At 42.9% G+C, this 23,037-nt stretch overlaps 2 protein-coding genes and 1 pseudogene across 2 annotated transcripts; all 3 read left to right on the top strand.

Annotated features, from left to right (window-relative positions):
• The first annotated feature begins 3,616 nt into the window (after window positions 1–3,616).
• On the top strand, window positions 3,617–6,681 carry LOC115206646 (extracellular calcium-sensing receptor-like). The gene is made up of 5 exons (XM_029773817.1): window positions 3,617–3,892; window positions 4,117–4,923; window positions 5,062–5,289; window positions 5,415–5,538; window positions 5,662–6,681. The coding sequence occupies exons 1-5, from the start codon at window positions 3,632–3,634 to the stop codon at window positions 6,558–6,560; spliced, it is 2,319 nt and encodes a 772-aa protein (XP_029629677.1). The 5' UTR covers window positions 3,617–3,631; the 3' UTR covers window positions 6,561–6,681.
• Window positions 6,682–8,845: 2,164 nt separating this feature from the next.
• Window positions 8,846–12,548, top strand: LOC115204972 (extracellular calcium-sensing receptor-like). The gene is made up of 5 exons (XM_029770546.1): window positions 8,846–9,115; window positions 9,814–10,626; window positions 10,774–11,001; window positions 11,311–11,434; window positions 11,632–12,548. The coding sequence occupies exons 1-5, from the start codon at window positions 8,861–8,863 to the stop codon at window positions 12,546–12,548; spliced, it is 2,337 nt and encodes a 778-aa protein (XP_029626406.1). The 5' UTR covers window positions 8,846–8,860.
• A 3,563-nt stretch (window positions 12,549–16,111) lies between these two features.
• LOC115204971 (extracellular calcium-sensing receptor-like) lies at window positions 16,112–18,922 on the top strand (annotated as a pseudogene).
• The last annotated feature ends 4,115 nt before the right edge of the window (window positions 18,923–23,037 follow it).

Raw genomic sequence — 23,037 nt, 5'->3', positions numbered from 1 at the left:
TTTCTACTGCATCATTGATTGTATGTTGTTTTACTCCATGTGTAACTCTGTGTTTTTGTATGTTGTCGAACTGCTTTGCTTTATCTTGGCCAGGTCGCAATTGTAAATGAGAACTTGTTCTCAACTTGCCTACCTGGTTAAATAAAGGTGAAATAAATAAATAAATAAATTACGTGAACCGGCAAAAAAAACAACAATAAAGAACAAAACGAACGTGAAGCTATGCTGTGCTCAAGGCAACTATACACAAACAAGATCCCACAAAACATAGTGGGGAAATGGCTGCCAAAATATGATCCCCAATCAGAGACAACGATAAACAGCTGCCTCTGATTGGAAACCATACCAGGCCAACATAGAAACAGAACGACTAGATAGAAACACCCCCCCTAGTCACACCCAAACCTAACCAACATAGAGAATAAAAAGGCTCTCTATGGTCAGGGCGTGACACAGGTGGTAGAAATGTTACATTAAAGGGAGGGACTATGAAAATGTGTCAGGTGGTTATTGTCATTCAAAAGACTGCTGGTCTCCCGGTAATTGACCGTTAATTAACATAAACACGTTTAGCATCTCCACATACAAGACGCTGATGCCGCCTTTAGATTATCTACATTTAAAAAGTATAATAAATCAATTGAATACACACCATCACAATAAATCCAATATTTATTTTAGGCAGGTCTAAAGAAACATGAAGAAAATGCATTTCAGAAGTACAGAATATGAGTTGGCCTACTGTAAGCCTATGCTATCTGGCTATGCTCCATGCCATAGACTGTAGGCTTGTTCATTTAGCTGACAAGATATGCTTGGAAGTCCTGTGCCATTCATTTATTTTATCTGATTTTAAAGTAAGAAGAATATACTGTAATTGAACATTTTGTTGAGCTATTTGGCACATTTAGTTGTGAATGATACACAACTTAGAATGTCTTAGAAATCAGAACATATTGTATATATTGCATTAGGAAACTGACTTTTTTCACATTTTGTTACATTACAGCCTTATTATAAGCCTCATCAATCTACACGCAATACCCTATAATGACAAAGCGAAAACAGGTTTTTAGATTTTTTTGACAAATTTATATATAAAAAAAAAAGAATTACCTTATTTACATAAGTATTCAGACCCTTTGCTATTAGACTCGAAATTGATCATCCTTGAGATGTTTCTACAACTTGATTGGAGTCCACCTGTGGTAAATTCAATTGATTGGACATGATTTGGAAAGGCACACACCTGTCTACATAAGGTCCCACAGTTGACAGTGCATGTCAGAGCAAAAACCAAACCATGAGGTTGAAGGAATTGTCCGTAGAGCTCCAAGACAGGATTGTGTCGAGGCACAGATCTGGGGAAGGGCACCAAAACATTTCTGCAGCATTGAAGATCCCCCAAGAGCACTGTGACCTCCATCATTCTTAAATGGAAGAAGTTTTGTACCACCAAGCCTCTTCCTAGAGCTGGCCTCCCAGCCAAACTGAGCAATCGGGGGAGAAGGGCCTTGGTCAGAGAGGTGACTAAGAACCTGATGGTCACTCTGACAGAGCTCCAGAGTTCCTCTTTGGAGATGGGAGAACCTTCCAGAAGGACAACCATCTCTGCATCACTCCACCAATCAGGCCTTTGTGGTAGAGTTGCCAGACGGAACCCACTTTTCAGTAAAAGGCACATCACAGCCCGGTTGGAGTTTGCCAATAAGCACCTAAAGGACTTTCACACCATGAGATACAATATTTTCTGGTCTGATGAAACCAAGATTGAACTCTTTGATCTGAAAGCCAAGCGTCAGACTCATGTCGAGAGGAAACCTGGCACCATCCTTACAGTGAAGCATGGTGGTGGCAGCATCATGCTGTGGGGATGTTTTCAGCGGCAGGGACTGGGAGACTAGTCAGGATTGAGGGAAAGATGAATGGCGCAAAGTACAGAAAGATTGTTGATATAAACTTGGCCAGAGCGTTCAGGACATCAGACGGGGGTGAAGGTTCACCTTCCAACAGGACAACAACCCTAAGCACACAGCCAATACAAGTCAGCAGTGGCTTCGGGACAAGCCTCTGAATGTCCTTGAGAGGCCCAGCCAGAGCCCGGACTTGAACCCAATCGAACATCTCTGGAGAGACCTGAAAATACCTGTGCAGCAATGCTCCTCATCCAACCTGATAGAGCTAGAGAAGATATGGAGAGAAGAATGGGATAAACTCCCCAAATACAGGTGTGCCAAGTGTGTAGCCTCATACCCTAGAAGACTCAAGGCTGTAATCACTGCCAATGGTGCTTCAACAAAGTACTGAGTAAAGGGTTTGAATACTTATGTAAATGTGATATTATTATAATTTTTTGTAAGAAATTTCAACAACAAAAAAATAACCTGTTTTTGCTTTGTTGATATGGGGTATTGTGTGTAGATTGATGAGGGGAAAAAACAATAGAATCAATTTTAGAATTAGGCTATAACGTAACAAAATGTTTTTTCAGAATACTTTCCAAATGCACTGCATTCGGAAAGTATTCAGACCCCTTGACTTTTTCCACATTTTGTTACGTTACATGGAGACAAATTAGAGCGAAAAATAAATTGTTAAATTTGCTGATCTTTTTCATATCTTTCAGATATAATACAGATACTTCAAAGCAAACTTCCTTTAGATTTTTGGGGGTGACTATCTATTGTACCATGTAGTGAATATGTTATTCAATGCATTTGTATGGGCTATTAGCAGTAAGGCCAAATTCAATGTTTCATCAAATATTTTGGGGGGATATTTTTTGGATACTTCAAGTGGTCTTAAAATTCTAAATCAAATAGCTAAATGATCCTTGGTATGACCTTTTAAAACAATTCCACACTAATCATGCCATGAATTTTCCGGTAATCAATACAGGGTTGTTATCATGACACAATGCAGCACCTCCCTCACTGATGCCCAATGGTGCTCGTTCCCTGGTGGAGTATGACTGTGTCACATTGTGCCAGAACGTATAAATATCAGTTTCAGCACTGCCATCCCTTTGTTGGGCACCTGTAATGCCAGACTAGCACACTACAGAAGCTTAGCAGTGTCAGGTATGCTGTCCACACATAGGTGGCCAGAGCAGGGCTGGGCGATGCTACAGCTGGTTCTGGTGGCTGCTTTATCCAGGGCAGAACCAGAGGGCCTGGTGGTGTGCAGGCGGAGAGGAGGACCAGAGTACCCACAGCTGGCCAAGGACGGAGACATCATTCTGGGAGGCATCTTCTCATTCCACAGCAGCTGGCAGAACAGAGAGCTGAACTACACACAGAGCCCACCACCTCTGCAGTGCACCAGGTAAACTACTGGCAGGAATGAGGTTGGCATAATATTGAAAATCAGGGAAAATACTATGGGTAAGTTTTAAGAATAACATACATATTAAAATAGCAAATTCTATCTATCTTTACTATGGTTATCAACAATTATCGGTTTCAATAATGTATCTCTAGAATCATTTCTTAGAAAATATTTGTTTCAATATTTATTAAGGAGAAAATATTGTGCATTTTAGTCAGGGAACATTTGAACCCCAAACCCTGTCATTAACACCTGTTATGTTGGAACTAGTCTGAATTTCAGAGCGTTCCAGTTTACCCAGGCTATGCTGTTTGCCATAGAGGAGATCAACAACAGCACATCCCTGTTGCCCGGTGTCTCTCTAGGCTATAAGATCTATGACTCATGTGGCTCCATAGCCAGAGGGGTGAGGGTGGCCCTGGCGCTGGCTAACGGGAACCAGGAGACAGCCACAGAGGGTTCAGGTTGCTCCAGGCCAGCCCAGGTTCAGGCCATCATGGGGGAGGATTCCTCCTCGCCCAGCATGGCCACTGCTACCGTCCTCGGTCCCTTCCATATCCCGATGGTAGGCAGTGGGCAGGGTTAGGAGTCAAGAGGGTATCAGTGCATTAAGATGTTCTATACATGAACTCAAAACATGCTCATTGGTAGTCATTAAAAACCTTTTGAAAAAAATGCTTTCCCCCTAAATAGTAATATTTGGATGTGTTATCTATTCTTATACTGTCGATAGATAGTTGTATGTCCTAATTGGTTGTCTATTGTGACCTGTATAATTTTCTTCCTCAGATCAGCCACTTTGCCACATGTGGGTGTCTGAGTGATAAAGTCAAGTACCCCTCCTTCTTCAGAACCATCCCCAGTGACCACTACCAGAGCAGAGCCCTGGCCCAGCTGGTCAAGCACTTTGGCTGGACTTGGGTGGGCGCCATTCGAACCAACGACGACTATGGAAACAACGGCATGGCCACGTTCATTGAGACGGCAGAGCAACTGGGGATCTGTCTGGAGTACTCTGTGGCCTTCTTCAGGACAGACCCTGAGGAGAAGCTGCAGAGGGTCATAGAGAGCATCAAGACGTCCAAATCCAAGGTCATTGTCGCCTTCCTCTCTTTCCTGGACCTAGACTTGCTGGTGAAGCAATTTGCCCGCCACAATCTGACAGGCTACCAGTGGGTGGGCTCCGAGGGCTGGATCATTGACTCCTATATCGCCAGGGTGGAGGCCCACCACGTCCTGAACGGAGCCATAGGCCTGTCCATCGCCAAAGCCCACGTCACAGGGCTGGGAGAGTTCATCCTGGACGTGAGGCCGCTTAAGTCCGCCGGCATTGACAGCAGCATGTTCACTGAGTTCTGGGAGGCTTTGTTTGACTGTCGCTTCAGGCAGGGTGAGAGGTCGGAGAAGGGTCAGTCTCAGCAAGAGTGTACAGGCAGGGAGAATCTGTCTGGGTTGCAGAACATCTTCACTGATCTGTCTCTAATGGCTATCTTTAATAATGTCTATAAAGGGGTTCTGGCTGTGGCTCATGCCCTCCATAATGTCTGGGGCTGTGGGGAGACGTGTGGCAATAAGACACAGCCTGATCCACAGACAGTGAGTTGATAAGCACACATTTTGAAGTGTAACTCAGATTTTCATATGTCACACATTTCTGTTCAAACTGCAAAAAAGCTGGCTTATGAACATTCCTTATATGTTATTATTATTACTGTTATTGTTATGTCTCCTTAGATTCTCGAGCACATCAAAAATGTGCGTTTCAAGACAAAGGAGGGGGAGGAGGTGTATTTCAACGAGAAAGGGGACGTTACTGCCAAGTATGACATCATCAACTGGCAGCCGAAAGAGGACGGCAATGTGGAGTTTGTTACCGTGGGTCTCTACGATGCCTCCCTACCTGCAGACAGGCAACTCACCATCAACAACAGCTCCTTAGTGTGGACACAGAATGCAAAGCTGGTGGGACTAATTGAATGTCAAATACACTCTATGTGTTGCATGCTATCATTTGTAACAGTACACGGAGTAGTGGATTGTGTCACCATGTTCTCTAATGTAAACCACCAATGCTTTTGTTTTTGCAGGTGCCTGTGTCAGTTTGCAGTGAGAGCTGTCCCCCAGGCACTCGTAAGGCTGTACAGAAAGGAAAGCCTGTATGCTGTTATGACTGTATCCAATGTGCAGAGGGAGAGATCAGTAATAACACAGGTAGTAACTAATCATTCAAACAGTGATAAGAGAAAGTAAACGACCTACACTGTTGTCCTGGAATGAAAACCAGTTTGTGTGTTGTCTTTAAAAAACCTATTACATTCTCTTTGTTTTTTATAGATTCTGTCACCTGTGATCAATGTCATCCTGAGTTTTGGACCAATAAGAAGAGGGATATGTGTGAAAAGAAGGAAATAGAATTTCTCTCCTATGAAGAAATCATGGGAGTGTTGCTGACTGCTGTCTCCCTGCTAGGAACATGTATGACTAGTATTGTGGCATTTATTTTCTTCAGATACAAGAAAACGCCCATCGTCAGGGCCAACAACTCTGAGCTGAGCTTCCTGCTTCTCTTCTCCTTGACTCTGTGTTTCCTGTGTTCTCTTACTTTCATTGGCCGGCCCTCTGAGTGGTCCTGTATGCTGCGCCACACAGCGTTTGGGATCACCTTCGTCCTCTGCATCTCTTGTGTTCTGGGGAAAACAATAGTGGTGTTGATGGCCTTCAGGGCTACACTTCCAGGCAGTAATGCCATGAAATGGTTTGGTCCTCCACAGCAGAGATTGACTGTAGTGTCATTCACGTTTGTTCAGGCTTTGATATGCACTCTATGGTTGGTCTTGTCCCCTCCCTTACCCATTAAAAACCTCACCACCTACAAGGAAAAGATAATTCTGGAGTGTGATGTGGGTTCAGCTATTGGTTTCTGGGCTGTGTTGGGCTATATAGGACTCCTGGCTCTCTTGTGCTTTGTGCTGGCTTTTCTGGCTCGGAAGCTGCCTGATAACTTCAATGAGGCCAAATTCATCACCTTCAGCATGCTCATATTCTGTGCAGTCTGGATCACCTTTATCCCAGCTTATGTCAGCTCTCCTGGGAAGTTCACTGTAGCTGTGGAGATCTTTGCCATTCTGTCCTCAAGCTTTGGGTTGCTTTTCTGTATATTTGCACCTAAATGTTATATAATTTTAATGAAACCAGAGAAAAACACTAAAAAGATGATGATGGGAAAAATGTAAACACAATCAGCATGAATGCGTACATTGTTTAGTCATATTTCTCATGATAATGTACTTTATTTTGACATATTAAGTATTTCAGGTATGAACGTTTAATTGTTGAAAATAAACAATGTATAACTAGAAATTGAATTGGTTGTTTTCTTTATTATGAACTAAGTCCAATTTAACAGATCTTTTTTATTGTCAGAATCTGGCTAAACTGTAGTGAATGAGGTATATAACCTGAATACCATGACAAATTTCCCAACAACCAGAGAGAGTACTATGTCAACCTTCCCAACAACCAGAGATTACCATGTCACCTTCCCAACAACCAGAGAGAGTACCGTGTCAACCTTCCCAACAACCAGAGAGATTACCATGCCAAACTTCCCAACAACCAGAGAGACTACCATGTCACCTTCCCAACAACCAGAGAGAGTACCATGCCAACCTTCCCAACAACCAGAGAGATTACCATGCCAACCTTCCCAACAACCAGAAAGAGTACCATGTCAACCTTCCCAACAACCAGAGAGAGTACCATGTCAACCTTCCCAACAACCAGAGAGAGTACCATGTCAACCTTCCCAACAACCAGGGATTACCATTTCAACCTTCCCAACAACCAGAGAGAGTACCATGTCAACCTTCCCAACAACCAGAGAGAGTACCATGCCAACCTTCCCAACAACCAGAGAGATTACCATGTCAACCTTCCCAACAACCAGAGAGAGTACCATGCCAACTTTCCCAACAACCAGAGAGAGTACCATGTCAACCTTCCCAACAACCAGAGAGAGTACCATGCCAACCTTCCCAACAACCAGAGAGACTACCATGTCACCTTCCCAACAACCAGAGAGAGTACCATGTCACCTTCCCAACAACCAGAGAGAGTACCATGCCAACCTTCCCAACAACCAGAGAGAGTACCATGTCAACCTTCCCAACAACCAGAGAGAGTACCATGCCAACCTTCCCAACAACCAGAGAGAGTACCATGTCAACCTTCCCAACAACCAGGGATTACCACGTTAACCTTCCCAACAACCAGAGAGACTACCATGTCACCTTCCCAACAACCAGAGTACCATGCCAACCTTCCCAACAACCAGAGGGATTACCATGTCACCTTCCAACAACCAGAGAGAGTACCATGTCAACCTTCCCAACAACCAGAGAGAGTACCATGTCAACCTTCCCAACAACCAGAGAGATTACCATGTCACCTTCCCAACAACCAGAGAGAGTACCATGCCAACCTTCCCAACAACCAGAGAGATTACCATGTCAACCTTCCCAACAACCAGAGAGAGTACCATGCCAACTTTCCCAACAACCAGAGAGAGTACCATGCCAACCTTCCCAACAACCAGAGAGAGTACCATGTCAACCTTCCCAACAACCAGAGAGAGTACCATGTCAACCTTCCCAACAACCAGAGAGAGTACCATGTCACCTTCCCAACAACCAGAGAGAGTACCATGCCAACCTTCCCAACAACCAGAGAGAGTACCACGTCAACCTTTCCAACAACCAGAGAGATTACCATGTCACCTTCCCAACAACCAAAGAGAGTACCATGCCAACCTTCCCTACAACCAGAGAGATTACCATGTCACCTTCCCAACAACCAGAGAGAGTACCATGTCAACCTTCCCAACAACCAGAGAGAGTACCATGTCAACCTTCCCAACAACCAGAGAGAGTACCATGCCACCTTCCCAACAACCAGAGAGTACCAAAAAAACATCCTGATGACAATGAGACAGAATCTCAACGTGTCTTTGATTTCTCGTTTGGTTGAATGTCCCCTGGTCTCCTGAGACCTTCCTCCTCCAGGAGCCACACCAGGGCTGGAGCCATAGCAGCTACCCCTGCTGTAGGGGCGGGGGGCCAGGGGCTATATAAGGGCTAAGGCCAGGAGCTGTAGAGTCTAAGAGCCCTGACTGCACTACAGAGCCAGGAGCCATGCCACAGCTGGAGCTGGTCCTGTTGGTGCTGCTGGTGGTGATGGGGGAGGGAGAGCCTGTGTGCAGGCTGCAGAGCAGGGAAGAGCTGCCAGACCTGGCCAAGGATGGGGACCTTGTCATCGGAGGCATCTTCTCGTTCCGCACCGAACAAGATGGGGTCATAGACACATTTCAGACCATCCCCAAAATTCGTAGATGCATAAAGTAGGTATATTCATCATGTTTATTTGTTTCAAACGTTGTTGTTGTTTTTTTGTTTTTTGATGTTTAAAGTGTACTAAATAATTTCTAACTACAATTTTTTTTAGTTATAATTTCAGAGAATTCCAGTTTGCTCAAACAATGATCTTTGCAATTGAGAAGATCAACAGAAACTATGAAATTCTTCCAGGCATTAAGCTTGGATACACAATCTACAATCACTGTGGCACTATGGATATACTGAGAGCTGCGATGGCTCTGGTTAACGGACAGAAGAGCATAATCAATGACAACAACTGCACTGAATCGGACACAGTCCAGGCCATCCTTGGGCATTCTGGATCAACACCTACTATCGGAATGGCACAGATGGTTGGGAGGTTTCAAATACCAGTGGTAAGAAACAAAATGAAAATAAAGTGAACAACATAAACTGTCTAGTAAATACAATGTCATCTTGAACAAATTACTACTTCATGTAGCTTTTAAATCAAATGCACAAGTATCTACAGTATGCTCTATTCTGTCATATTCAGAAGTGCTGTCATATTCAGAAGTGCTGTCATATTCAGATGTGCTGTCATATTCAGAAGTGCTGTCATATTCAGAAGTGCTGTCATATTCAGATGTGCTGTCATATTCAGAGTGCTGTCATATTCAGACTGCTGTCATATTCAGAAGTGCTGTCATATTCAGAGTGCTGTCATATTCAGAAGTGCTGTCATATTCAGAAGTGCTGTCATATTCAGACTGATGTCATATTCAGACTGCTGTCATATTCAGAAGTGCTGTCATATTCAGACTGCTGTCATATTCAGAAGTGCTGTCATATTCAGAGTGCTGTCATATTCAGAGTGCTGTCATATTCAGAGTGCTGTCATATTCAGAAGCGCTTGTCATATTCAGAAGTGCTGTGATATTCAGAAGTGCTGTGATATTCAGAAGTGCTGTGATATTCAGAAGTGCTGTGATATTCAGAAGTGCTGTAATAGCCAGAAGTGCTGTGATATTCAGAAGTGCTGTAATAGCCAGAAGTGCTGTGATATTTTGTCACTAATGTCACAAACTGTCTTTTGTGATCCTCACCAAAACAGATCAGCCACTTCGCCACCTGTGGGTGTCTGAGTAACAGAAAGGAGTTCCCTTCCTTCTTCAGAACCATCCCCAGTGACTTCTACCAGAGCAGAGCCTTGGCCCAACTGGTCAAGCACTTTGGCTGGAGCTGGGTGGGGGCTATAAGCAGTGATAACGACTATGGGAATAGAGGCCTAGCCACCTTCATGCTAGCTGCACAGGAGGAAGAAGTGTGTATAGAATACTCTGAGGCATTTGAGCAGACAGGTCCGCGCCATGAGATTCTCAGGATAGTGGAGACTATTAAACAGTCCAGTTCAAAGGTCATCATGGCCTTCATGACCCACAGGGAGATCAAGGTTCTGGTGAGTGAGCTCTACAGGCACAATATCACAGGACTGCAGTGGATCGGCAGTGATGCCTGGATCACAGACCCTTCTCTCACTGCCATTGAGGGACACAGCGCCCTGGTGGGCGCCATAGGCTTCACGGTGACCAAGGCTCACATCCCCGGGCTGGGAGAGCATCTGAAGGATGTACACCCTTCTCACTTCCCCAACAGCATGTTTCTCAGGGATTTCTGGGAGATTGTGTTCGACTGCTCGCTCAATATGACTACAGAACCTAAGAGGAAGCCATGCAACGGCTCTGAGAGTTTAAGAGACGTGCATAACACGTTTACAGATGTGTCCGAGTTCACATTCACTAATAATGTGTATAAGTCTGTGTATGCTGTGGCTCATGCCCTCCACAACCTGTTGACATGTGAGGAGAGCCGGGGCCCCTTCTCTAATGGGAGCTGTGCTCAACCCACACACATCCAGCCATGGCAGGTGAGCAGGAACCAGTCTGAGAATTTACTAGTTTTCATTGTCACATATTACGTATCATAAACAAATACGCTGGTGAGGTTATGTGTTCTTCTTCAACTTTGATTGTAGCTGAACTATTTTTGTAATTTCTCCCCCCAACCACAAAAGGTTTTGTATTACCTTCAAAAAGTGAATTTCACAACAGAGGAAGGAGAGAGAGTGTTTTTCGATAGTAATGGAGACTCACCGGCTAGATACGAACTGGTTAACTTACAAACCACTAACCCAGGCACCATGGATGGAGTCACCGTTGGTACCTATGATGCCGCACTGCCAAAAGGCCACCAGTTCATGATGAATAACGTCAGTGTCGTTTGGAGAGGAGGTAGTAAAATGGTGAGGCTCTTAGTCACTCAAACATCTCTCTCTCTCTATATATATATATAAAATCTACAGTGAATACAAAACTATCTGTATTCTTCATATACTACGTATGTCAAAATACATTTTAGGATCTAAGTGTACACAAGTATATTAACATGATTCTGTCATTACACTGCTTTTGATTGAATTTTTGTGGTTGTTTTTGCTGTTTTCTGTGTATCAGGTGCCTGTGTCAGTGTGCAGTGAAAACTGTAACAGACCCTGCTGGAGTAAAACATGTAACATTTACAGTAAACCGTGTATGCTCTCTGTCCCCTAAAGATACCCGTGTCAGTGTGCAGTGAGAGCTGTCCCCCAGGTACTCGTAAGGCTGTACAGAAAGGAAAGCCTGTATGCTGTTATGACTGTGTCCCATGTTCAGAGGGAGAGATCAGCAACGCTACAGGTGATGCGTAAACACACAGCATTTACGGCTCACTGAAACAGTCACTCAGAAATAGACACAGGTCCCAGAGGCACGCTCCTCAAAAAAAAAAAACATTTTAAATGATGTCATATTTCAGACATCGATCTTAGTATGTAAATGTTTTACGATTGTAAAAGTAAAGTCTGACTGTTGTTTTTATTATCATCTAACTTCAGATTCCATCGACTGTATGAGATGCCAGCTGGAATACTGGTCCAACAAGTACAGAGATTCCTGCCTTCCGAAAAAAGTTGAATTCTTATCTTATGATGAAATCATGGGGACACTGCTGGCCTTGTTTTCATTGCTAGGGGTGTTTCTTACCGTGATGACATCATTCATTTTCTACTGTTACAGAGAGTCCCCCATCGTCAGGGCCAACAACTCTGAGCTGAGCTTCTTGCTGCTTTTCTCCTTGACTCTGTGTTTTCTGTGTTCTCTTACTTTCATTGGCCGGCCCTCTGAGTGGTCCTGTATGCTGCGCCACACAGTGTTTGGGATCACCTTCGTCCTCTGCATCTCTTGTGTTCTGGGGAAAACAATAGTGGTGTTGATGGCCTTCAGGGCTACACTTCCAGCCAGTAATGTCATGAAATGGTTTGGTCCTCCACAGCAGAGGCTCAGTGTTCTGGCTTTCACTCTCATACAGGTCCTGATCTGTGCTCTTTGGTTAACAGTCTCCCCTCCTTTCCCCTACAAGAACATGAAAACCTATCAGGAAAAGATCATTCTAGAGTGTGATGTGGGTTCAGCAATTGGTTTCTGGGCTGTGTTGGGCTATATAGGACTCCTGGCTCTCTTGTGCTTTGTGCTGGCTTTTCTGGCTCGGAAGCTGCCTGATAACTTCAATGAGGCCAAATTCATCACCTTCAGCATGCTCATATTCTGTGCAGTCTGGATCACCTTTATCCCAGCTTATGTCAGCTCTCCTGGGAAGTTCACTGTAGCTGTGGAGATCTTTGCTATTCTGGCCTCTAGTTTTGGTTTACTTTTCTGTATATTTGCTCCTAAATGTTTCATTATATTGCTGAGGCCAGAGCAAAACACCAAGAAACATATGATGGGGAAGACATCCAATGATATAAGTCATTAACATATTTTAGAAAATGTTGGCACCTACTAACTGATATACTGTTTGTCAAATGTTCTGTAGTAAACTGTGAGGACAACAACTGCTGCATGTTTGAACCTTGTTAAAAGAATATTAGTCACTAGCTGTTTAGTGTTTAGTGCTTTTAGTGTTGTGTGTATTTAAATAAATCACAATCAACAAAAACCTTTTGTCAAATAGTAGATATTGAAACATGAACATTAGGACATTGTCAAAGATAGACAGGCTGTCTCAATAAGTTATTGTGTGCATGAAAACACAAGGCAGGCAGGCAGGCAGGCAGGCAGGCAGGCAGGCAGGCAGGCAGGCAGGCAGGCAGGCAGGCAGGCAGGCAGGCAGGCAGGCAGGCAGGCAGGCAGGCAGGCAGGCAGGCAGGCAGGCAGGCAGGCAGACAGACAGACAGACAGACAGACAGACAGACAGACAGACAGACAGACAGACAGACAGACAGACAGACAGACAGACAGACAGACAGACAGACAGACAGACAGACAGACAGACAGACAGACAGACAGACAGACAGACAGACAGACAGACAGACAGACAGACAGACAGACAGACAGACAGACAGGTAAACAAGTAACCACCTGGTACAGACAAGCAGGCCCTTTGACACACACACGCACACACAGTGGGATACCTCTCTCCAGGTACAGAGGAGCTGCTGCTAATGCCACAGAGCACAGTCCCAGGGGAGGAAACACCTCAAGGCCCCCAGCTCATCCTCTAACACAACAACAACAGTAGCAACTTTCCATCCAAGGACACAGTATACTGTAACATACAGATTCTGTCAATTAGTGACCACCTTTGCATGATTCGCTATTTCTTCTAAAGTAAATTGAAATTGATAAAAAATCATTTGGTGTTTACATTTGATTTAAAACTGTACAGGATGAAGAATTTGAAAAAATGAAATACAATGAAAAAGTCCTAATTCGTTTGGTTGGGGGCAATGATAATCATTTACTTTGTAATTTAACTCACCTCTGATTAGTTGCAAGGTGCCTACAGGGTTAACAATAGTCTTCAATGAATTTTGAAATGAAAAACAGAACATTCTGATCCATTTTATAGTGCCATGTGCCTCTTTTATATTTTTACATTTATTTTTTTATTTAAATGTTTTTAAAGGGAAGTCATACTAAGACTAGGCTCTCTTTTACAGATGAGCCCTGCATAAATATATCAAACACATACAACATAGAATATACAAAATTACAAACACATTAAGAAAAGCAGACATATTTATTAACGTAGAGGTCTCTGATCATTTCTCTGTACTGACCACAGGGGATCAGAACATTTAATTTCACAGAGCTCTGTAAGTTGTTCCACATAAAAGATGCAAAAACCAAACTCTGTGGAGACCGAAGGGCCTCCAGTGTAAATTGAAGCCTGAGACCAGGTTTGTTCATTTGTAAGTCTAAATTGAATTAATGATAACAGATACATAGGATGTTTTTTTTGCATGAGGGCTTTGTAGATAAACACAACAAAATGCTGCTCTCTCCTTACATACAAAGAGGCCCAAACCAGAGCAGGGCAATCTATTTGACCGAATCTCTTTAAGCCTACTCTTTAGCAATCATACTACAAAAAATACACTATACTATCAAATGAACCATGCACCCAGATATCAGCCTGTCACTTTATCCCAACCATTGTAATACAAAGGGACTTACTGGATAATTGGAGTTGGACAGGTGTCTATGAGAGTCTACGGCGGTGCCTCATCCTCTCTGGTTACAGAGAAAGCTCTTCTAAAAGGATAGTTGACCTTGCAGACTGAAAACCTCAACAGCCCCAGCTGGTGAAGAAAGGGGAACTGGACTCATTGAGGGTATAAATGTGTACCCATAGTACACATTTATACCCTCAATGAGTCCAGTTTAATGTTGTTGTTTTTTTGCAAATGGTTCGGCAAGTAAAGGTCGATTGCAATTAACCCCTGATTTCTTTTCTGTACATCTCACAGACTGCAGCCGCCACACACTTTTCAATCTGTGATTTTGAATGGCTGTAACAGAGCTTTGGAGCCCATCAAATAGCAGCCACGTGCCCGGATATGTATGTGCCATATTTTGCCAGTGTTCCATTAGACTGTGGACACTAGGACACTACCTACGGTACAGTACTTAGAGAGACCTACAGCCTAAATCATGCATGGCACATGTGTCCTCACTGTGAGGACTTGGGTAGCCCGGCGCTGGCGGGCTCTCCTATGCTCTCTTAAGACCCCTATGTCATGCTCTCGATACCTCAGAGACATGTCACACCTCCTACATGCCAGGTTGAGGGGTGTGTGGGCAGGATGTGGATGGGGACAGGAGCAGGGGCAGGAGCACTGACAGACAGGGGCTCTGAGACAGACATATGGTTCAGAGAGTATAAAGAGAGGAGCTGTGAGGGGTAAGAGCCACAGAGTCACCCTGCTCTCGACTGCACTACGGAGCCAAGAGCCATTCCACTGCTGGAGCTGGTCCTGTTGGTGCTGCTGGTGGTGATGGGTGAGGGAGAGCCTGTACGCAGGCTACAGGGCAGGGCAGAGCTGCCAGACCTGGCCAAGGACGGGGAACTCGTCACCGGAGGCATCTTCACCTTCCAGACGGAGTACGACAGCAGGGTACCCAACTTCCAGAGTTTACCAGATCTATCAAGGTGTAAGAAGTGAGTATCCTCTTTCAGTTGACTAGAACATTGTTCTTTTTTTTTAAATATGGGTTTTATTGTTTTCAATATTATGAGTGATTTTTTAATCTACTGTACATCTGAGGATTATTTCCTACATACCGCTCTATAAATGTGACCTTTGTCTATTGCAAATCATTTAAAGTAAAATAAATGATTTAACTGTAGTCTGATAATACAGTAACAGAACGATGAATGCAAAAGCTACATAAAAAAAATACTTTTCTCTCTTTAACATTTTCCTCTTTATCATTTGCACTACCTACATACTGTCAATTTCACAATGGGAAAGGGGAAGAGAGGCTTTTTTTTTTTTTTTTTTTACAGCAATGGAGATTCCCCAGCCAGATATGAACTGATGCACTTACATAGTGCCACATCGGGACCATGGAAGTGGCCACTGTTGGTTTCTATGAACCTTCTTTGCCTGAAGACCACCAGTTCAATATGAACGATGTTAGTATTATCTGGGGAGGACGTAGTGAGACGGTACATTGTCATATTGTCTCATATATCTGGCTGGGGAGTCAGTATGCTATCCTGCATGATATTCAATAACACAACAATTACACTGAACCTCAGCCACTCAGCCCCTGTTGGTATGTAAAGTATCGAGACAAGTCAAGTAACACACACTCCACAGCGCACAAGCATTGCTGATTGATATGCACATGAGTGAACATGAATACACACACTCTCCTTGGACCCTTATGTGAGTCTGTTTGTTTTCCTGAATCATTAATGTTGTGCTTTTTTGTGGGCTTTTTCTCCAAACAGATTCAGCCGAGTGCATGAAGTGCCCAGTCCAGTACTGATCCAATGGGAGAGGGGAAAGATTGAATTCCTCTCCTACTCTGAGGTCATGAAGGTCATTTTGTTTTTTGTTTATTTGATTGGTTTGTTTAGCTATTATGATAGCAACAATTGAATTACAATTCAGAGAGTCCCCCATCGTCAGGGTTAACAACTCTGAGCTGAGCTTCCTGCTTCTCTTCTCCTTGACTCTGTGTTTTCTGTGTTCTCTTACTTTCATTGGCCGGCCCTCTGAATGGTCCTGTATGCTGCGTCACACAGCGTTTGGGATCACCTTCGTCCTCTGCATCTCTTGTGTTCTGGGGAAAACATTAGTGGTGTTGATGGCCTTCAGGGCTACACTTCCAGCCAGTAATGTCATGAAATGGTTTGGTCCTCCACAGCAGAGATTCAGTGTTCTGGCTTTCACTCATGAAAACCTATCAGGAAAAGATCATTCTAGAGTGTGATGTGGGTTCAGCTATTGGTTTCTGGGCTGTGTTGGGGTATATACAGTGGGGGAAAAAAGTATTTGATCCCCTGCTGATTTTGTACGTTTGCCCACTTACAAAGAAATTATCAGTCTATAATTTTAATGGTAGGTTTATATGAACAGTGAGAGACAGAATAACAACAAAAAAATCCAGAAAATTTTCAAAAATGTTATTAAATGATTTCCATTTGAATGAAGGGAGTAAGTATTTGACCCCTCTGCAAAACATGACTTAGTACTTGGTGGCAAAACCCTTGTTAGCAATCACAGAGGTCAGACGTTTCTTGTAGTTGGCCACCAGGTTTGCACACATCTCAGGAGGGATTTTGTCCCACTCCTCTTTGCAGATCTTCTCCAAGTCATTAAGGTTTCGAGGCTGACGTTTGGCATCTCGAACCTTCAGCTCCCTCCACAGATTTTCTATGGGATTAAGGTCTGGAGACTGGCTAGGCCACTCCAGGACCTTAATGTGCTTCTTCTTGAGCTACTCCTTTGTTGCCTTGGCCGTGTGTTTAGGGTCATTGACATGCTGGAATACCCATCCACGACCCATTTTCAATGCCCTGGCTGAGGGAAGGAGGTTCTCACCCAATATTTGACAGTACATGGCCCCATCAAATGATGCGTTGAAGTCGTCCTGTCCGCTTATCAGAAAAACACCCCGAAAGCATAATGTTTCCACCTCCATGTTTGACGGTGGAGATGGTGTTCTTGGGGTCATAGGCAGCATTCCTCCTCCTCCAAACACGGCGAGTTGAGTTGATGCCAAAGAGCTCCATTTTGGTCTCATCTAACCACAACACTTTCACCAGTTGTCCTCTGAATCATTCAGATGTTCATTTGCAAACTTCAGACGGGCATGTATATGTATTCTTGAGCAGGGGGGCCTTGCGGGCGCTGCAGGATTTCAGTCCTTCACGGCGTAGTGTGTTACCAATTGTTTTCTTGGTGACAATGGTCCCAGCTGCCTTGAGATCATTGACAAGATCCTCCCGTGTAGTTCTGGGCTGATTCTTCACCGTTCTCATGATCATTGCAACCCCACGACGTGAGATCTTGCATGGAGCCCCAGGCCGAGGGAGATTGACATTTATTTTGTGTTTCTTTCATTTACGAATAATCGCACCAAATGTTGTCACCTTCTCACCAAGCTGCTTGGCGATGGTCTTGTAGCCCATTCCAGCCTTGTGTAGGTCTACAATCTTGTCCCTGACATCCTTGGAGAGCTCTTTGGTCTTGGCCATGGTGGAGAGTTTGGAATCTGATTGATTGATTGCTTCTGTGGACATGTGTCTTTTTTATAGGTAACAAGCTGCGGTTAGAAGTACTCCCTTTAAGAGTGTGCTCCTAATCTCAGCTCGTTACCTGTATAAAAGACACCTGGGAGCCAGAAATCTTTCTGATTGAGAGGGGATCAAATACTTATTTCCCTCATTAAAATGCAAATCAATTTATAACATTTTTGACATGCGTTTTTCTGGATATTTTTGTTGTTATTGTCTTTCACTGTTCAAATAAACCTACCATTAAAATTATAGACTGATCCTGTCTTTATCAGTGGGCAAACGTACAAAATCAGCAGGGGATCAAATACTTTTTTCCCCCACTGTAGGACTACTGTCTTTCTTGTGCTTTGTGCTGGCTTTTCTGTCTCAAAAGCTTCCTGATAACTTCCATGAGGCGAAATGCATCACCTTCAGCATGCTCATACTGTATTCAGCTTATCTCAGCTCTCCTGGGAAGTTCACTGTAGCTGTGGAGATCTGTGAGGAAAATGTCATGTTTGTGCTTTTCTAATAACCAATTTCTGTGTTCAGGAAAGTGACTTATTGAACGAATCCTCACTTTCAGTATCTGCAATTTGGCAGTTTGCCCAGACCTTTGTTTTAGAAATGAGAAATATCTCAGTTTCAGCTCAGAGAGAAGAAGCCTCATGAGGTATTAGTCTGTCACATGCATGAACCAGTATTGGTCGGTCACATGAATGAAGCATACGCTAATGATGAATTAATTAAGAATTATGAATAAGCTAAATCAAGCAAATATAACTTGTCTGAAGTCTATAAGAGAACTAACGGGATAGAGCCCCGATAGAGCTCCTGATCAACATGTGTACTTGGTACATTGAGTTTGTTGAAATCTCTCCCGAGCACTAATAATAAAGGATGATTCATTTAAGATTGACTTTGAGTGTCACTGTGTAGAATTTCCACGACAGATCTTTGCTATTCTAGCTTCTAGTTATGGAATGCTCTTTTGTATCTTTCTTCTAAAAAGCCAGAGGAAAACACACACAAAAAAAATCTCATGGGGTAGAGACCAATGATATACATTACTAACTTTTAGGTCATCTATATACAAAAACAATTCAATCTAAAAAATGTATTATAATCATTTGTTGTTGATTTAAAATGTACAATTGTCTGGGTACTGTATGTTTGCTGTTTTATTAGAATTCAAACCGTAACCCATCTGCCCAACATAATGCTAAAAAACCAAACACCTTTCAATACATATCCAACAGTATAACGCATACAGCAGCAGCCCAGTGCACCTGAGGAAAGATGTACAGTACTATACACCGACAATCCTGAAGGGTTGGCAAAGAAAACGGTCTACCCTCTAGTGGATTTAAGCTTTAAGTATAACTACATCTCTTTCATTCATCTTTAAAGTCTGCAGACTGACTTTAAAGTCTGCCTTGGCTGAATATGATATATTCTCTCTGTGTCCAATATGAAAAATACACTTCTAATGCATATCTCAGATATTCATCAAATGTGAAAGAGACTTATCCATTATCAATTACTTACAAAGATAGTCATTCATTAGATATATTTTGAAACAAATATAATATATATTTTTTCTAATTCCCAATCAAACATATGAAACGTCCTTAAATTAGCTTAAAGCTATAATCTTTAATTGCAACATCTTTTTTTTAACTTAAAATGTAAAATAAATGAATGATACACAGTGTTTACCCATTGATTCTTGAGGAATATAACTTATAAATTCCTCATGAGCTTAGTTCAACTGTCGTACCCCATCAGAACCCAAAATATAAGCCTGTTTTATTCCTATTTTTGTAAACAAAGTAAATGTTAAACAAACTCTGTATAGCATCAAAACATGGTTAAAAGAATATAATGTTGATATCATGGATGGTCAGTCCTTGCATCCATAGCTCTGTCCATGAATTTGAGACTGGTTACAATTCTCCAGGTCCCTCCTTTAGCTTTTTACCAAAACAGAGGCAGGGATGTCGTTTTGTTATAGTTTCAATTAAGTATTCAGACCTCTATATAAGAAGCATTAGTATCAAGAGCATTTTAATGTCCAGCCATTCACCGGGCATAGCTGTGAGCTTCCTGTAACAGATAACTGATGTGTCCTCATCATTATGATGAGTTGCCTCCATAATGCAGCAACAGTCTCTACAGTATACTGATTCCCAGCAGTACCCCTCCTCTGCTGATGGAGGGTGCCAGCGCGATGTCACACTCTGGAGGAAGTGTCACTGAGCCAGGCGGTAAGCTAACTCCTACCACAGGACTATTAGTGACATCTTAGTTAAGGCCTCAAGACCTGGCGCCTAGGCCCTCCACCTCCAGCACCACAGAGAACCACCACACTGGAACTAAGACCTCCAACACCAGATTCCCCCAGACAGAACACAGATAACAAAGAGGAAGCAAGCTATACTGATCACAAGATGCCTTTTATACACTGTCATAATACGGCAGATAGATGTCATAATATGGCAGATAGATGTCATAATACGGCAGATAGATGTCATAATATGGCAGATAGATGTCATAATGTGGTAGATAGATGTCATAATATGGCAGATAGATGTCATAATGTGGCAGATAGATGTCATAATACGGCAGATCTATGTCATAATATGGCAGATAGATGTCATAATGTGGCAGATAGATGTCATAATACGGCAGATAGATGTCATAATATGGCAGATAGATGTCATAATGGTGTGGTAGATAGATGTCATAATGTGGTAGATAGATGTCATAATGTGGTAGATAGATGTCATAATACGGCAGATAGATGTCATAATATGGTAGATAGATGTCATAATGTGGCAGATAGATGTCATAATATGGCAGAGAGAATCAAGGTCTATTGTTGCAGCTGACACACTAGGCTTTGTGAATGATATCTATCTGTAACTGGAAACCAGTGTAACCCATTTCAGATAGATGTTGAAATAAATTAAAGGTAATGTAATAACAAATTACTTAGATAATAACTAATTGTACTGTGTACACTAGAATGGAAAGGGCTGTTACCCCCGGCCCTGTCCGGGGTATCATCGGATGGGGCCACAGTGTCTCCTGACCCCTCCTGTCTCAGCCTCCAGTATTTATGCTGTAGTAGTTTATGTGTCGGGGGGCTAGGGTCAGTCTGTTATATCTGGAGTATTTCTCCTGTCTTATCCGGTGTCCTGTGTGAATTTAAGTATGCTCTCTGTAATTCTCTCTTTCTCTCTTTCTTTCTTTCTCTCTCTCTCAGAGGACCTGAGCCCTAGGACCATGCCTCAGGACTACCTGGCATGCTGACTCCTTGTTGTCCCCAGTCCACCTGGCCGTGCTGCTGCTCCAGTTTTAACTGTTCTGCCTGTGGCTATGAAACCCTGACCTGATCACTGTGATTACTATTATTTGACCATGCTGGTCATTTGTTAACATTTGAACATCTTGGCCATGTTCTGTTATAATCTCCACCCGGCACAGCCAGAAGAGGACTGGTCACCCCTCATAGCTTGGTTCCTCTCTAGGTTTGTTCCTAGGTTTTGGCCTTTCTAGGATGTTTTTCCTAGCCACCGTGCTTCTACACCTGCATTGCTTGCTGTTTGGGGTTTTAGGCTGGGTTTCTGTACAGCACTTTGATATATCAGCTGATGTAAGAAGGGCTATATAAATAAATGTGATTTATATTAGGCCACACAGTGAGAGTGGGAATGGGAAAACGTCTCTTGAAAGAGATAAACAATTACTGTGGTAAATGAACGGAAATGACCATTAGTTGACCAAGGAATCAGATGTCATGTTGTTTGTTCTCCTAAGTTCTGGAAGCCTTACGCAATAATTATGTTTGCTTGTCAGTCTGTCCCCAATTGAATAGCCCCTTACAGCTGGGTAGGAGACAGGAGGCTATAAAACACAGAGACTCTCCAGGATGGTGACTGTGCCAAGGCGAGGCTCTGAGATGAGACCAGTCACACTTGTCTTGTTAGCTCTGTTCACCGGGGCAGTGACTGCCGACTGCAGAAGACTCTGTCTGACTCTGGACCCGAGCACTGAGCTACCACACAGTAGAGAGGATGGGGAGACAAGAGGTTTCACTTTAAACAACTCTGCTGGAGATGCTCTCGCTCACTGTAGAATGAATCTGGTTCTGAAATATGAAAGGTGAGTATACAAATAGAATTGTAATTATTAGAAAAACATGTTTTTACTAATGTCATTTTATTTGCAAATCTGACCATCTCTTTTCAGCGCTAACAATCTCTCTCTCTAGGAACATTATATTTAGCAATAATCAAATCATTTATTTAATGTATTTTTGTCTGTAATACACATATAACTTCTTAATATAACATTATATTGTAAGATTTGAAGGATCTGGATTTAAATGTCACTCTTGGTTGTTTAATAATCAGCACTGATTTTGTAATTGTTTTAATTGTCTCTGTGGGAAACTGAGATCAAATGATTGGACTCTAAATGACATATCATGGGACATCTAAAAAGGCAATTAAACAACCTGATGGGAAACTCCACAGGATGCCAGAGAAATGTACTAGTTTCTCCCGAAGTCACTCCAGATATCTCTCTCTTTGTCGTTGAGGACTAAATGTATACAAATAAACTGCACTCATCTTGAATTGTTATAAGCAGGTTACAGCTGTATTAAATGTCCAGATGTAACACCAGACATTCATATGTAGGCTAAATTTAGTTTTTTTGTTCATTGTTGTCGGAGGAGGATCTTACTGTCTTCCAAATTGTTCAAAAGATTTTGAAGTGGGAGTGGGGTGTATGTACAGCCATGTGAAGATATCTTATGCTATTTTATTCTCCAGCACAATTCAAGAGGACTGGATGATGCTATTCACTGGAGAGGTGATCAACAGAAACTCTGAACTTCTACCAGCTGTGACTCTGGGCTACAACGTCTATGCCATCTGTGAGAGCAACAACCTGCTGCGAGCCATTCTGGAGGCTTTGAATGGAGGGGGGCAGAGAGAGCCGACAGGACTGCGGAGCTGCAGCCGCAGCAGGATGCTGGCGCAGGTGGGACACTCCTCCTCTGGACTCAGCAGCTCCTCACACTGGCTACAGGTGAGACTGACAGGGAGTGTGATACCCAGCAGTACATATTGTGCAGCCCTACCTCCTACAGAATGATTCGTTGAGTAATGCAAGTTTTAAAATGAATAAAATCTTGTTGAATTAGACATTAGTCAAGTTA

This window comes from Salmo trutta, chromosome 13, assembly GCF_901001165.1.
Source record: "Salmo trutta chromosome 13, fSalTru1.1, whole genome shotgun sequence".
Lineage (NCBI taxonomy): Eukaryota > Metazoa > Chordata > Actinopteri > Salmoniformes > Salmonidae > Salmo > Salmo trutta.
Note: the sequence above shows the minus strand (reverse complement) of the source record. Positions and strands in the feature narration are given on the sequence as shown.

Coding starts and splice junctions, on each gene's coding strand:
- LOC115204972 (XM_029770546.1), top strand. CDS start 8,861: ATGATCTTTGCAATTGAGAAGATCAACAGAAACTATGAAATTCTTCCA. Junction 10,627..10,773: donor CACACATCCAGCCATGGCAG/GTGAGCAGGAAC, acceptor CAACCACAAAAG/GTTTTGTATTACCTTCAAAA. Junction 11,435..11,631: donor AGAGATCAGCAACGCTACAG/GTGATGCGTAAA, acceptor ATCTAACTTCAG/ATTCCATCGACTGTATGAGA.
- LOC115206646 (XM_029773817.1), top strand. CDS start 3,632: ATGCTGTTTGCCATAGAGGAGATCAACAACAGCACATCCCTGTTGCCC. Junction 3,893..4,116: donor GTCCCTTCCATATCCCGATG/GTAGGCAGTGGG, acceptor TTTCTTCCTCAG/ATCAGCCACTTTGCCACATG. Junction 5,290..5,414: donor GGACACAGAATGCAAAGCTG/GTGGGACTAATT, acceptor TTGTTTTTGCAG/GTGCCTGTGTCAGTTTGCAG.